The sequence below is a fragment of the Cyprinus carpio genome, chromosome B3 (assembly GCF_018340385.1).
Source record: "Cyprinus carpio isolate SPL01 chromosome B3, ASM1834038v1, whole genome shotgun sequence".
Lineage (NCBI taxonomy): Eukaryota > Metazoa > Chordata > Actinopteri > Cypriniformes > Cyprinidae > Cyprinus > Cyprinus carpio.
In genome coordinates this window covers 41,379,519-41,396,117 of record NC_056599.1, presented here as the reverse complement: position 1 = coordinate 41,396,117, position 16,599 = coordinate 41,379,519, and the positions used below count along the sequence as shown (strand labels likewise).

General features: G+C 36.1%; 1 protein-coding gene across 1 annotated transcript; it reads right to left on the bottom strand.

Moving 5' to 3' along the window:
• Positions 1-12,832: 12,832 nt before the first annotated feature.
• Positions 12,833-15,865, bottom strand: LOC109100697 (gastrula zinc finger protein XlCGF8.2DB-like). The gene has a single exon (XM_019114132.2). It carries the CDS (start codon positions 15,136-15,138, stop codon positions 14,152-14,154), a length of 987 nt encoding a protein of 328 aa, XP_018969677.1. The 5' UTR covers positions 15,139-15,865; the 3' UTR covers positions 12,833-14,151.
• Between the last annotated feature and the right edge of the window lie 734 nt (positions 15,866-16,599).

Below are 16,599 nucleotides of genomic sequence, written 5' to 3'. Positions count from 1 at the left end.
TGAGATTTAAATTTTTTGGAAAATGTTTAAACATTACCCTTTATTAAATTTGTTTAGAAATTAGACATAATTATATTTCAAAGGACTGCATGAAAGCAATGCGAAATACCAACAGTGAATGATAAAGATTATATATACAGTGCATGTAGAATTGTGCTAAAAGTATGGAAGCCCATTTCCACCACTGAATTAAAAGTTTTTAAAAAAGTAACTGCAACTTTTTATCTCACAGTTCTCACTTTTTTTTCTCGCAATTGCGAGTTTACATCTCGCAATTCTGACTTTTTCTCATTTTTTGTGATAGACTCACAATTCAGACTTTTTTTGCTCAGAATTGTTAAATGTAAACTTACAATTTTGACTTTTTTTTGAGTTTATATCTCACAACTGTGAATGTTTTCTCAAATTTTTTTCGTTTTTATCTGTTTTTCTTGCAACTGCGGTTTTACAATACATCTTGCCATTCTCAATTTTTCTCAGAATTGAGAAATACAAACTTACAATTCTTACTTTTTTCGCGTGAATGTTTTAAAAAAAAAAGTTTACATCTCGCAATTCTGACTTTTTCTCAGAATTGTGATAGACTCGCAATTCAGACTTTTTTCTCAGAATAATTAGATCTAAACTTACAATTTTTACTTTTTTCGAGTTTATATCGCAATTCTGAATTTTTCTCAGAATTGTCAAATACAAACTTACAATTCTGACTTTTTTTCGCTTTTATATCTCACAATTGTGAATGTATTCTTAGATTTAAAAAAAATTATCTTGCAAGTCTGACTTCTCACAATTGTGAATTTATAGCACGCAATTCTGAGAAAAAAAGTCACAATGACCTTATTTTTATTTTTATTATTCAGTGGCGGAAACGGGCTTCCATACCAAAAGTGATGTTAAGTAATGAGAAATATAGTTTTAGTTTAAAAAACTACTTCCAGTCAAAATCTGATGGTCTGTGTATCTGAAATATGATCAACAATTTGGTACCCTTCAAAAACCAAAACCTACATCTTTATGAGTTAAATATTTCCTGTTCTTCACTAAAATAGCTATACAGTTCAGCTATTCTATGCCATTACCTCTAATCATTTCTTGATAACAAATAATAACTCAAATGTTATAATAATAATAGTAGTAAAAATACTATAACTGCAATATAATAACTGATAAATGCTCTGACCTAAGAATGGTTTGCATTTCCAGTCGCCAACTATTCCAGTAAAGCAGTAATGAAATCAAAGGTCCTTTAGAAACAGAGGTCCGAGTCTAAAGTCATTTAAGGTCACATCTAACGCTGTACAGAGAGCTAACAAATTTAACATAAAATCAATTGTTCAGTTAATAAATCAAGATTTTCCCAAATGCATTTGAGCATATTTGACCTAAAAGCGTGATGGTCCAGTGTGTGATGAGAGTTCAGGATTACTGTAAACATGGTCATTCTGTTTTTGTGGCGTTAGATTTGCTGTGGACTGACTGCACCTGCCCTCAGCGCTGCATGCTGTTTTCTGTCACTCACCTCGTAACGCTGACAGCGCTGCGCTATGGGCTGCTAATTGCTCCGTGCTCTGTTCACGCTAATTGTCTATAACTCCAGGGCTTGTTGTAATTAATTCCTTGTAAAAATGTGTCATATACACGGAAGCTTAGGAACAAATGTCATGAGTGTTTGTTTGGCGTTTGTCATTCATGGCTTCCGTTAATTACTCGCTTTCAATAAGGCTTCTGTTCAGGGTTTTGTTTAACCTGCTACCTGTTTGCTGTTCACTGCTTTACATCAAATGCTTGACCTCAAAAATCTTTTTTTGATTTCATTTGAAGAGGTTACTTCAAGAAATCATTTATGCCCACCTCAGGCCCCAAGTATCAGATACTCATATGGCTGATTATTAAATAAAACTTTTAAACTTGTCTCTTCACATGTATTTCATCCTAATATTTCTTGGTAATGCTCTTCACTTACAAGCAAAAAAATGAAAATAATGTGAGCTCAGAAACAGAAGTGCACGTTTTATAGCTACAGCGGGATCGTATGATCTGTAAATGTACAGCTCTATGAAGGGAGCTCTGGCAGTGCAGGAGATCTCATGCAGTTAGTTTGACTCCATACAAACACTGATGACGTACGGCCCGTGTCAGCCAGGTCAGAGCTGTGGGTGTTTAGAATGAGCAAAATAATGTGCGCTAATTAACAACAGCCACACTAAACAGATGTCTGATCTCACTAACTGAATGCAAATGTCTGGAATCGCTGTGATTAATTAGGCAGGTTTATGCTTGCTCAATGAATACTGAGGCTATTGCTCATACTCTGGGTTATTGATTTGAACAAAGCTCTATCCCTAGTGTACTTCAGTGTTAATTTGCTGCTCATTAATAGTTAGTGAGGTAGTTGTTAAGTGTAGGGATGTAGAATATGGTCATGCAGAATATGTGCTTTATAAGTACTAATAAACAGCCAGTATGTTAATAATAAGCATGCAAATAAGCAACTAGTTAATAGTGAGAATTGCTCCCTAAAAGTGTTACCAAAAATTAGTTCTTGAAACAACTGAAATAAAATAATACAAATTACATTTGGTGAATTTCAGCGATATTCCAAGGCAACTTGTATTAAAATAGCTTTGAGAAGCAGTAATCAGAGTTTATGAGAGTGGATTGTACAGTACACAGCAGTAATTCCTGATACGGGATACGCACAAGGAAAAACTCAACAGCTCTAATGAAATTCCCCATGGTCAGCAAACAATAATGACAAGCTGTAATCTTACACTTCAATCACTCTGAATGCATGCATTTCAGATAACGCTCTTTCTCAAATGCTTCCCCCATCAAACTCGCTTGCTGAAATACATTTACTTTATTAGCACACAGCACACCTCTCAAAGCAATATGTGGTCGGCCACACACCATTAATGTGCTTCACGGGCAATTTTATTAAAGAAAACGCAAACAAAAAAGCAGCCACTTTATGGTGGATAATGGAAAACTTTGCGGCAGCTAAATTTGAAGGAACTCTGTGTGTTTGGTATCGCTCCATCTGAATTGGCCCTGCTTGAGTTTTGAACTACATACGACTTCAATCTAACATTGCAATTTCACCCTGACTGATTAGACGTAGCAAATTAAATATCTAATAGCTGTTATTAAAAACCACAGTCCGTGTTGTAAAAATGCACTGATGTGGTTTTACAATGACTTTAAATGCATCTCGGCAGTTAAAGAGCATGGCGTCACTGATAATGCGCTACTCTTGGCTTTCTGAGCGAATGCCTCTGTTAATTGAGTTTGTACCGCTCACTAACTTAGCAAATCCACAATCAATTCTGTATAAAACAGCAGGTTCATCTAGAACAGTGCCGCTCCTCTATCATCTCCATAATGACTTCTAGTCATTCTCCTTGTTAGCCAGATGCAATATGAGGGCAGCGTTTTCCTCATTGCGAGTAAATTGCGAGGAACAGTGTGAAAACCCAGTGAAAACATGTGGTTTGAGCTGACGTCCAGCGCAGCATGTTTCTGGAATGGCTTCCAGCTGTGTGCGAGCCACTAATGGCACCTCAGCTCCTCTCCGCTGCTGCTTTAAGAGCAGCCAAGCTTCTCCCACCTACGAGAAAACCAGCACTTTTATACTCAACTACTGTTGAGAACTCTCAGAAAGTCATCTCAAAATGTTTTACGAAAGACTCAAAGCAAAAGGCTGTTGGGTGGGTAATACTGTCTAATGAAGCACTGAAGCACCATTAGAGTAGAGAGGATGATCATAACTCTTCCAGATGTTTACTGTTCCATGACTATCTTGGAGATGACTCAATATAGCACACATCAAGTGTCTGGTTGCTTTTATAACATGGATGCTACACAATAGTAACATTAAGGGGAAAATAAAATTGTGTAAACATTACATCCACAGAATGATATCCTTCCGCTAGACCTAGTCCCTGACACATGGATATCTCTATGGGAGCTGTGATTTCAGTTCAGTTCAACTGTATTTATATAGCATATTTAAAAACAACCAAAGGTTGGCCACAGTGCTTAACAATGTCCGGAAAAACTCAGACACAAACAAGACAAATAAAGTAAAAACATCACAATGTCTCAACTCAGCTCGAAATAATAGCCAAGGAATACAGGTGTGTCTTAAGTTACGACTTAAAAATTCCAAAAGTCTGAGCAGTTCTTAAGTCTATTCCATAAATTAGGTGGCATCACTGAAAAAGCTCGGTCACCTTTATTTTTTAACCTGACTCTCTGAACATCGAGGAGCACCTGATTGGACGACCTCAGTGCTTTAACAGGAGTGTGGACATGTAAAAGCTCTGATAAATAAGCAGGCGCCAACCCATTTAAAATCTTAAAAACAAACGATAAAATCTTGAATTCAGTCCTGAAGTGGACAGGAAGCCAGTGTGGTGAAGATAAGACTGGGGTAATGTGCTCATACTTTTTAGTCCCAGTTAAAAGCTGAGCTGTTGCATTTTGGACCAACTGTAAGCATTGAAGAGATGACTGATCCAAACCAGCATATAAATAGTTACATTAGTCTAGTCTAGACATTTAAAAGCATGAATTACTCTTTCAAACTCCTTACGCGGCAGGTAGGGCTTGACTTTAGCCAACAGTCTCAGCTGAAAAATAAAAAAGGCTTTTACAACAGAACTAATGTTTTTAAAATTTAAAAGCACTGTCAAAAATCACACCGGGATTCTTGGTAAATGGACGAACATACAAACCTAAATTACCAAGTGCATCTACACAAGCAGTCAAATCCCCAGGACGACCACACAACAATCTCAGTCTTCTTTAAGACAAAGAAAGTTCTGATCCAGCCTTATTGACAGAAATGAAGCTTTGTCATTTGTTTTGACAGGCAAGTAAATTTGTACATAATCCGCATAACAGTGGAAGGAGATATGTTTTCTAAAAATATACCCCAAGGGCAGCATATACAAAGAAAGCAACATGGGACCCAATATTGACCCTTGGGGTACGCCACAAAAAAGAGGGGCAGCAGATGAAGAAAATTCACAAAGGTGAACAGAAAAACTTCTATCTGTCAAATACGATTGAAACCATTTAAGGGATATGCCCTTAATGCTGACACACTGTTCTAGTCTAGATAAAAGATTTGAGTGGTCGACCATATCAAAGGACTAAAACAGCAGAGTTACCAGAGGCCACAGCTAAAAGATGATCATTAGAAACTTGATTTGGGCTTAAAACCAATTAAAATGGATGAACAGAACTATCCAGTTTGTAAACCGTACATTGATAAAAGATGATCATTAGAAACTTGATGGGGCTTAAAACCAATTAAAATGCATGAACAGAACTACATCATTATCACAGACGAACACTCTCTTATTGTGAGATATATTTTTGCGATCTTTCTGGCTTTTGATATTCTTCCTTGTTTTGTCCTCTATTGCATATATGACATTTTTTTGTCATGTACTCATTTTTTCTAGATTTATTGTTCCCCTTCTACCCTGTCTGCTTGTGTAGACGGATTTCCTCTGAACAGCACTTGTCGGAGCTAGAGCGCTCCCGTCAGGGCTTCAGCTGTATTACACACACGGCTTGTGTTGTGGAAAGTTTGATTATCTTGTTTTTTTTTACTAATGTATGTGTAGTTAATGTGTTTTTTTTTACAAATGTATGTCTGAACAGTTTGACCCTCTGCTTTAATCATGTACAGAAAATGAAATTAACATATCTTTTAATCACAAAAATGAGATAAAATCTACTCAAGTGACTCAGTCTAGATGAGCTTCCTTCTATTCGCTTTGCCTTTTTTACACAAAGCTAAAAATAAACAGTGTAACCGAATTTCGAAGGCAAGTTTTTTTTTTAATTTGCAAAGATCTCTGTTTAGATTCTGAAAAATGATTACTCAAGTGTTCTTTCTTTTTTAAAATGAAAAATAACAGTCTGACCTTTTTTATGTAAGAATGGCTTGATTCTGACTGATGAAGTTTCTGCAGGTCTGACCTGTGGTGGTGTGTGTGTGTGTGTGTGTGTGTGTGTGTGTCAGGTTATATCTGCCTCTGTTTTGTAGCCTTGACACTGAAGCAGAGGAGTGTTTCTCAGCAGTTCCTCCCCTCCGCTCTTTCTCAGTGTGTGTATGATACAGAACAAGGTTACACACATTGTGTTCAACCACAAAGCTGTTCACGTGTGTTTCTCTCCAGATTCTGGTTCATGTTGACAGATAGAGCATGATTTGGTCATGTGATCACAATTGACAATACACAATCACTCGTGAATTGCATGGTGGGATACTGTGGCGTTCAGATCTCTCTGTCTTTTAGGGAGTTCAGGTCATGAATCCGGTTGCTTGCGCTGTGTGTGTGTGTGTGTGTGAAGGATGAGTGAGTACAGTGATGATGATTTTCTCAGAGTGTGGATCCAGATGGACACTCATCACAAAGTGAGCAGAATAAGCGTCTGATAAAACTGCAGTGAAGGCACGTGTGCGTGTTTAAAACAGCTCTGTGGCCGGCGTCGGGTTCCTCGATGTCCATTTATCTGAACCCAGAAGAACGTGTGCTAAAGCCATCATGTGTTGATGTAATGGTGCAGACGATCTGTGCAGTTCAAAAGGAAATGAAATACTTATTTGATTTTCAGCTCGTTTTAAACACCCGCAGCCTTGAACTTCTGTTACCAGATTTATGAATGTTATTTTTAAGATCGTCTGCATAAAATGATTTACAGAGCTACTACTTCAGAAAGTTACACCGCATTCACCTTCAGTGATGCACTGCCAGTGTCCCACAGCATCTGGTGACAACATACACCAGTCTATCCACTCTAAACTTGCTACGTATACTGCATAAGGCTATCCAAGACTTGTCCAAGCACTTGCATATCATTGCTCTTTTGATGATTTTGATTGCTTCTATTGTACTCCTCACACTTTGGATAAAAGCGTCTGCTAAATGACTAAATGTATTTAGTGCAGTCTTCTCTCTTCAGGCCGCTGGGTTCAGGAGTGTGTTATCACAGTGGAAGTTGTAAGTTATCAGAGCAGTTTATCACAGTGTCCTCCAGACGCACACGGCCCTGAGTCTGTGATAGCACCACGTAAACAAGTCACGGGAGCACAGACACACGTATCACATCCCATTAATCAGGTTTATTAACATGACAAAGGCTGAAGAGGAAAGTCCATAGTCAACTTTATTTCTGTAACGCTTTGTACAACACAGATTGTCAAAGCAGCTTTATAGTGTTAAAACAGAAAAACAGTGTGTCATTAATGCAAACAAAATTCAATTCTGTTGAAAAGCATCTCCATAAGAGGACCATTTTAAATAAAAGAGACCTTCCTGAAAACTCTCCTCAGGATTCACAAACGCTTCGTAAACATCAGATTTAATAGTTGATCATCTGAATGTTAATGCATTCGAATCATTCATAAATAGGGGGCTCGTGTGCACGCTTTCACAATTAGCATAATCCCTGACTATGAATTATAGCTGCGTAAATCATGTGTGTCCAGGAGCGCAGTGGAATATTCTGGTCTGCTTTCTCAGGTTTGACTCCAGTATATTGCATAAATGCAGAAAAGACTAATAGGCCCTATGCCTAACAATAAATATAATATATAGAAGTAATGATGTTACAAGAACACAGGCTACAGCTGTCTTATCACATTAGAAAATACACTTACAAATACCTAACTATACTGACATAAAAACTATAGAGTTAGTTATACTATTTGTTTAATATATTATCAGCTGGTATGATGAAGTATGTTTGCTCGCTGTGTCTCTCTCACACACACACACACACACACACACTTTGAACATTATTATTATCTGATTTAAATCGCTCAACCATTAAGATCTGTCAGATTAAATCATAGACAAACATATTAAACTTATAAGAAGAAAAGGCAAAAGAAGTTTTACTTTAATAGCGTTTTAAAAGGAAGTTACTATGTTTATGTATATGAAACACTTCTTTTCTGAAATGTTTGAGAAAAGTGAATTCTTGTTGATATCTTGTGAGATTAGTACGAAGAGTTTTGAAAATGTATGCCATGCGTGTGCCATACTTTTAAAAAAATGTAAAAGTCAGATGTCTTCTGTGTCTGCATCAGTGATTGTTCAGACACTTGTTTGTTGTGTGTGTGTGTGTTTGAGGGAGAGAGCGAGTGGTTTATTAACACTGTAATCTCTCCTGGTCCATTTCCCTCAGTCTAGCCTACTATATGTTTACATACAGTACTCAGGCAACTTTTGAGAAGAATATAATATTTTGGTGTATACTGCCCTCTTATGGTGTAAAGGTGTAAATATGAGCACTGTTATTTCAACAGGATCTCTTCTGCTTTAACTACAAACTGAAGTCACTTGGTTTTTAGTTATTTAGTAGATTTAGTTACCAAAAGAGATCCAAGGATTAAAGGATTGGCAAAATACATCTCATAAATGTCTTGTTCTAGTGCCTTTAGTTATTGTATCTATACTAAGCATAACAAGATTATATTATATTAATTAATGGATCATTAACAATGGTTCAGTGTCTTGAGATCTTGCTCTTATTGAGTGTAAACAGCGTAAACAATGTATCCGTGTTGTCATGCGCTTTGATCTGAACATAAACAACGTATCCGCATACGTACATTGTTTACATATGTGATGCTCTCTAAAATGGTGCTAGGGTGACGCTCGGGGAGGAGACGAATTGTTGAATAAAGTCATTATTATTGTTTTCTTTGTGCAGTAAAAGTATTCTCGTAGCTTTATAAAATTAAGGTTGAACCCCTGATGTCACATGGACTATTTTACATTGCTGTCTATGGAGGGTCAGAGAGCTCTCGGATTTCATCAGAAATACCTTAATTTGTGTTCTGAAGATGAACGAAGGTGTTACAGGTTTAGAACGACACGAAGGTGAGTAATTAATGACAGAATTTTCATTTTTGGGTGAACTATCCCTTTAATTGTGTTTTACTAAATATGAGTCATGTATAATTATGCCATATGACTCCTCCAGTAATAATCATTATTGAATGCATTGATTAGTCTGCTAAATTGGAACAACTAATTTTGTAATTAATGCACTTTAATTGTGCAGAAGTAGTGCTAAAGTACTATTAAAGATATACTGCGGTATATGTGATTGTGCTAAAGTGGAACTATTGCAAGTACACTTCAGGTACACTTGAAATATTTTGCATTTAAAGTCTGATATTACTCAAAGATCATACAATCCTCATCGAAAGTGACATTAAAACACATTTTAACTGCATCGGTATCATCCTCGGACTCGTATTGACAAGGTAATATCAATGCCATTTTTTAACCTCATTGCATATTTGTTCATCATTAACCCTCCGACACGCATTGTATATGGAAAGACCAATCACAACAGACTTGGCTAGCTGACCAATCAGAGCAGAGAAGGCTTATGGAAGGGAGGGGTTTATAAACCTTAAGCTCAGAACTGCTTCAAACTACTCATTTCGAAATCATTGAGAAATGACTCTAATATTAAACATATATTCTGAGAAAGTTACAATGTTTTCTGAGTTTAGATGCATTTAAACCTGTTGTAGGGGACTCTAACACAATATTAGGACACTTAAAAATACCATATGACCTGCTCTTTAGGTTGATGAGCTAACCTGCGTCCTCTGAAGTAAGTGTTAGCTAGTTGGACTAATATTCCTAATGAGTCTTATGAGTGTTGAAGAGATTACATGAGTTACTAAACTGATCAGATAACAGGTATTATGATTCTGTCCATGATGGAGCGAGTCTATTATTATTTAGCCACCAATTAACGGTAACCTATTTCAAGCGTGAAATCAGGTAACGATTTCTCCTATTAGAGTTTACGGGGCATAAAAAGCACTAATTGATCATTTACTATCAGTTACTTAGTGAATCATAGGGCTATTTAAATAAATCTCAATAAAACGATTAGATCCTAATGGTGTTAAGGTAAGGTATGCATTAAAATATTTCACCTTTGACTTTTTTTCTGCATGTAGTTAGGTTTCTGGCATGTCTGCCAGCTCAGAAAAGCTGACAAGAAAAGACGCAATCAGTTTGTTATGGGCTGTCTGAGTCTGAAACTGTGTCATCCAGTGAGCTGTTTTAATTTGCAGCCGGTGTCTGCGTATAGAGCTACTGTAGCTATTTGAATAAGACCACCTCTGAGCCATATACAAAATATATTCACCTGTATATATATAAATTAAAAATTGCGACAACCTCATTTTTATATGGTGAAAATTTTATGTGGTGTAATTATTCTGACTGTTTAAGTTTTATTAAAATTAACCATTGTTCTTCCATAGTAGCATACATTTAGATCACGATAACCAGAGTTAAAACCACACATACAGCACCTCAATACCATGGTAAAAATGCAACTTAAAAAAGTCTTATATTTAGTTGTATCAAATGTAAGGCCTTAAAAAGTCTTAAACTGTACAGGAAAGTCTTAATTATGATATCAAGAGGTCTTAAATTTGGCGACGGAGAAAAACAGAATTGCGATATTGTTGAATGTGACGATTAAACTTCAAAAGGCTAAGGTTATGATTTCATTAAATAAACATGAGGGCTGCACATTGAAAGTCTGGTGCTGTGCTGCTTTGTGTACAGCTGTTATTGGGGAAACAGTTATATTCTACCAAACACTCCACCACTATGTGCTATTTGATATTATCCAGTATATCGCAGATAGCAAACAAAACACCTACAGAGTGTGCGCATACATAGTGCGCATTTATAGTGCGTTTTTTCCACTGCATGAATCAGTCTATTAAAATGCATTTAGAATTATCACATACACACACATATACAGAAAATGTATATATTTATATCTTTTTAATATATTTAATGTTACATATCACCGATCACACGGAGTGTGCCATTTTTTCTCCAAAATTCAGCATGATTACAAATGTGATATTGATTTTATACAGCAGTTCAATAAACAAGAAGTTAATATTAAGAGACTTACGTTTTAGACACCGGTTTTTGCTCTATTTCTTCAACAAAAATCATTCCAACACAGCCACATGACGGTGTTTCGTTCTTGAATGAATCGCCCATGTAAATGATTCAGTTCAAACACAATGACTCATGAACAGTGACTTGCTGCCACCTACTGGTGGCTTTAATTTCACATTTAAGGTACATTTTCATTTTTTAAAAATTTAAACATAGGTTTTCAATGTTTTATGTTTAAAATATCAAAACATTATTTATGTATTAAAAGTTATAGTATTCCACGTCGCTCAGAGCTGCATTAAACAGTGTGTCGATGCATCTAAATGACACTTCTAATGCAGATTCTGTGTTTCCTCTGAATTGCAAAGATCAATTTTACTGATACTGATTTCATCTGCTTGGTAAAAGCCCAAATGCAAGACTGAAAAGATGGGGTACAATTTTAGAAAAAAATGGCTTAAAGGTAAAAATGGCCATAAAACTTGTTGGAAATGATTAATTTCTATTACTGCTGTGAACTGACCACACAGAAGAATATCAAGAAATTCAGGAGTCAGCTGTCCACTGTAGTCCTTGAGTTTATTAGCACAATAACACACTCAGCAAAATATTATCTAATTACCGTTATTGATAAAATCACAGAAAATTATCAAGATATAATTTTTTTGTTGATATCACACACCCCTTATTTATTTTATTTAATTGATATAGTATTTTATTGATAATAATTTCTTAAAAATGGTTTATAGGCTGAAATGTAAAGTTTAACTAAAACTATAAACGTTTAACTATAAACTATAAACGTTTTGTTTTTGTGAAAACTTGTATCTAAACTTCAAATGAATACAGTAATTTTACAGTTTAATATGGTACTATGGACACTGCCCTACCCCACTCATATGGTATTAATTTTATTTGTGCAGGTCTTATAAAGGTCTAAAATTTGAGCTTAAAAATCCTACAGAAACCCTCTTTCTAGGTATTTGTGTGAAAAACAGTAGTCTAAATACATTTAGTATAAATGCACAAACACTATAGCTTAACCACAAAAATACTGAAGCATTATAATATGACAATCAAGTATTATTTAATGATAGAACTATAGCAATTAGAATTAAAACTTGGTAACCATGTATGAATGCATATTAGTCATTCTAACTGAACTTAGGACTAGTGGTGGTGCTTTTTTGGTCATACAGTGTTTCTGTAAAAAATGGGAAAAAACTAACAAAAATACTGATGATAATAATAATAATAATAATATAAAATGCACTAAGGATTAATGAGCTGCTGGATTCATGAATATTTATCATGTTGCCTGCGTTCGCTTGAACTGATTTGCTAAAAACAAAACAGGGACGATAATAGGTGAACGCCAGCCAATGAAATTGCCGTTTCCACATTAGCTCCACCCACTACGGAAAACCCGGCAGTTCTTAAAAGCTGAAGAATATTAAGCGATAACCTCCCGCTCTCTCTTGTGAAGCCAACAAGGAAGTGACTAAAACTGCAATTCATCACTCCAAAAGGGGTCAGTCCCATAGACTCCTCATGTTAAAATACCCAACTTTACAGCAGAAAAAACATGTTTACAGCCTGGTACAAAAAATGATTTTGGTCTATACAGCTAATTTTGCCCTTTATGACAACTGTGAGGGGGGTGAATTTTTTTTTATAACGCATCCATTTAAATTATATTAAGCCTTAAAGTTCTCCATAATTAAGGGCGTGGCCACTTGAGTGACAGGTGGATTGCCGCTGACACTGATGTCGAGCTTAGTGGGTGTGGCTTCAGCAACCAGCTCCCGCCTTTTTGCCTATTTTCGATTATCTGGGACAGTGACATGCTGCCAAGATGGCGATGGCCTGCTCCGCCCACTTTGAACTTCAAAAATGCTCTTCAGAAAACGGGTGACGTCACGGACACTACGTCCATGTTTTTATACAGTTTATAAGGTATTCCTAAAGAACTCTCTTATTTTGACGGGAAAATAAAACAAAGAATATCATTTACATTTAGTGTGTCAATTCTACATGTTATGTAAGACTCTCTCGCTCTGTCTTTTTCTATGCATGTGTGTGATATAAAGCGACGGCGAGTTGTGCGCCTTCACACTAGAGTTTACGGTACGTCAAATACGGTGCGCTGCACATCCATTGAGATGAACTGAAAAACATCATAGATTGATTGACGGAGAGTGAAATTCTGAAGCGCTCAGTCATAGAGAGTTCTGTGAGTGATAATATATCTGTGCTAAAATTATACTTAGCCTCCCAACTCACACACTGGTGAGCAAAATCTAAGAATTTATTAGCCAGTGGCTAATATTAGACATCATTTAGTCACCCAGACTGAAGATTTAGTTGCATTATGTGAGTGATTTACTCGCAATGTAGAGGCTTGTCTGACATTGCCTCTATTTTTTCCAGCTTCGTTCACTTTCTAAAATAAAACATATTTTGTCGAAGTCAAAATACTTTTACTTTTTGTAAAAGTCTTTCGAGACAATTATCCATGCTTTTATAACTATGCATTTGTATTATTGCAATTCTGTTTCACAGTGTCTCCAAGTCTCAGGTAGCTCTTAAAAATGGTTGCAAATATGACCACGTCACCCCCATTCTGCGAGCCCTCCATTGGCTTTAAAATTCTTCTATTTGTGTATGAATGTCTACATAATCTTGCTCCAAAATACATGTCTGGTTTACTGTTTCCCTATAACCCTCCTAAAAGTTTAAGATCTGGCAGTCTTAACTTATTAACAATCCCTTGCTCAAGGCTGAAACACAGAGGGGATCGAGCCTTTTCGGTGGGTCCTTCCTTGGCTGTGTTTTCCATGAAAATCAACAATTAACACACGTTGAAGGCTGTTTCAAATTTGGTGTGTGTGTATTCTGCTCATGAATATTATTATATCGCACTTGTTACTTTGCTCATGTACAGCAAATTGATCAGCTTCTAGGCTATGTTAAAAGTGCTTTAATTAGGTTTGGAGCTAAACTGCAGGATGATGGCCATCCTTGAGGTGTGTTTTTAACACAGTTCCCTACCACAACCATTGCTCTATACAATGAAGTGTAAACAGAGCCTTCAATTGATCCATTTTTAAATTGAAGAACCACTTAAAAGTCTTTCCACATAGAGAACAAATATAGGATCCTCCTGTGGTACTTAAGGGTCTCTATACTTTTTTAACGGCTTCTCTCCTGTGGAAGTCTTCACGTGAGCCTTAAGATTTCCTTTTTGTGTGAAGCTCTTTCCACACAGTTTGCAGGTGAAAGGCTTCTCTCCGGTGTGAAGTTTCATCTGAGTACTAAGGCTACTTTTATGACTGAAGCTCTTTGCACACTGATGACACATAAAACAGTTCTCTCCCGAGTGAATCCTCAAGTGGGAATTGAGGGTCACCTTGCGTGTGAAACCCTTACTGCACTGATCACATGTGAAAGGTTTGTCTTTAGTGAATGGTTTCTCTCCCGCGTGAATGTTCATGTGATACCTCAGGTTCAGTTCTGTCGTGAAGCTCTGTCCACACTGATCACATAAGAACGGCTTCACTCCAGAGTGCATTCTCATGTGGGAACTAAGGGTGTTATGGTGTGTAAAACTCTGTCCACACTGAGAGCAAGTATAAGGCTTTTCTCCAGAGTGAATTCTCATGTGGACTTCAAGGTTTCCTTTCTGATTGAAACTCTTTCCACACTCTTGGCATGTGAAAGAGATTTCTCCAGTGTGAATCCTCATGTGGACGTTAAGGTTTTGTTTTTGAGTGAAACACTTTCCACACTGTTGACAGGTGAAAGAAATTTCTCCGGAGTGAATTCTCATGTGGACGTTAAGGTTTTGAGCTTGAGTGAAACCTTTCCCACACTGCTCACAGGTGAAAGGCTTCTCTCCAGTGTGAACTCTCATGTGGACCTCAAGGTTTCGTTTTCGACTGAAACTCTTTCCACACTCATGGCAGGTTAAATGACTGTCAGATTTGTTCATCTGAGCTCTGTTTTGTGAGGAAGTCTCTTCAGTCTTTGTGGACTTTTCTCCAGTTATGAAATCATAATGTTTCTCATGCTGATCTTTCTCTTTTTTCATATTGTTCAGTTGTCGTCTCTCCTCTTTCAGCGCCATTAGGTCTAAAGCGAAAAAAGACATATGGGTCATTCCTGTTATACAATGACTTTTATGTCCCAATGATTTATTTACTCATATTTTCTCTAAAATGAGTCAGATATTTATAAGAAATGGCTTAAATTGTATATTTAGGTCTTCTTTATCACTTAAACAGAGATAATATACATTATAAATACATTTTTGTATTTTACACACCTTTTTATTGATAGATGCATTCAATTTTATTATGTCCTCAAAATATGTTTTAATTATGTTATAGACTAGGCTAAACTGCCTCTAATCATATATATAAATCATGTGGAAATATAGTTATTGTTTTTTTTCAATTTTCTTCAATTACCATGTCCCTGAAGTCATCTTCCACCCTGTTAGTACATACTTTCTCGCCTTCCAAAACCGACTGCAATTTCACTGAAACCATTTTCAAGAAGTGACATCATTTATTTGTCCCACTGTAATTCAACTGTACAAACTGAGGTAAGCTTCAACTCCCACTCCTAGCTTTTTTTTTAAGTTTTTGAAATGTTATCTTGCTTGTCCCACCCTTAAAGTTCCACCCTGTTAGGCTATATTATGGAGAATGTTTATCATATCAAAAAATGTAAAAACAAATCTGACATAGTTATAAAAGTTCTGTTAATCTGTAGAAGGGTAGCTAGCTAAATGTTGATCACTCAAACAGCTATGGCTAACTTAGCTCAAACTTTTCCACGCTGTTAGATTCCACCCTGTTAGGTCTATAAACAGGGTGGAATATGAAACTAACAGGGTGGAAATTTCTAATAGAATAAATGGCCCCACAAGGACCCAGCAGCAGTATTTAGTGTATATAGCAAATTCTATATGTGTATGGCCCCATATATATATATATATATATATATATATATATATATATATATATATATATCTGTGCAGAACCCTTAAGCTCCCAGGTCACTCACTGGTAGAGAACTTGAGCTTGGTGGTAAAAAAAAAAAACAATAAAAAAGACCACCCACTAGGCTGAGCGGGGAAATATTACAATATTTAATACAATTAACGCAGCATCCATTTTTTCCATCATAATTATCATCATAATAAAAACCACAAAAAATGGCATCACTGTCTATTACTGTTCCTTCTTGTGATGGTTTTTGTGTTTGTTTGTTAATTTAGTTAATCCAAATTAATTATTACATCTTTATTTTTAATCAAATATGAATAAAAAATAATTTATGTCTGTCCTCTATAATTTGTAATTATTTCTCTAGCCATCTGAACAGAGAACTGTTTTGCCACCATGATTGATTGTGATAAGGAAGCACTTAGCTATTCTTGTGTCCCTCCCCCAAAAGGAAATCTGGATTTTTTTTTTATTTTTTTTTTTGGTATTGTTTTGAAACAATATTATATAGGTGCAGTTCCACATATTACAGACAGGAAACCATACAGGACAATGACGGAAAGCTTGTCCACCGTTAGAACCTGTTAACACTGGTGTTCAACCCTGTT

What these genes read in the sequence shown, in the direction of transcription:
- LOC109100697 (XM_019114132.2), bottom strand. Translation starts at nt 15,138, where the DNA reads ATGACCCATATGTCTTTTTTCGCTTTAGACCTAATGGCGCTGAAAGAG.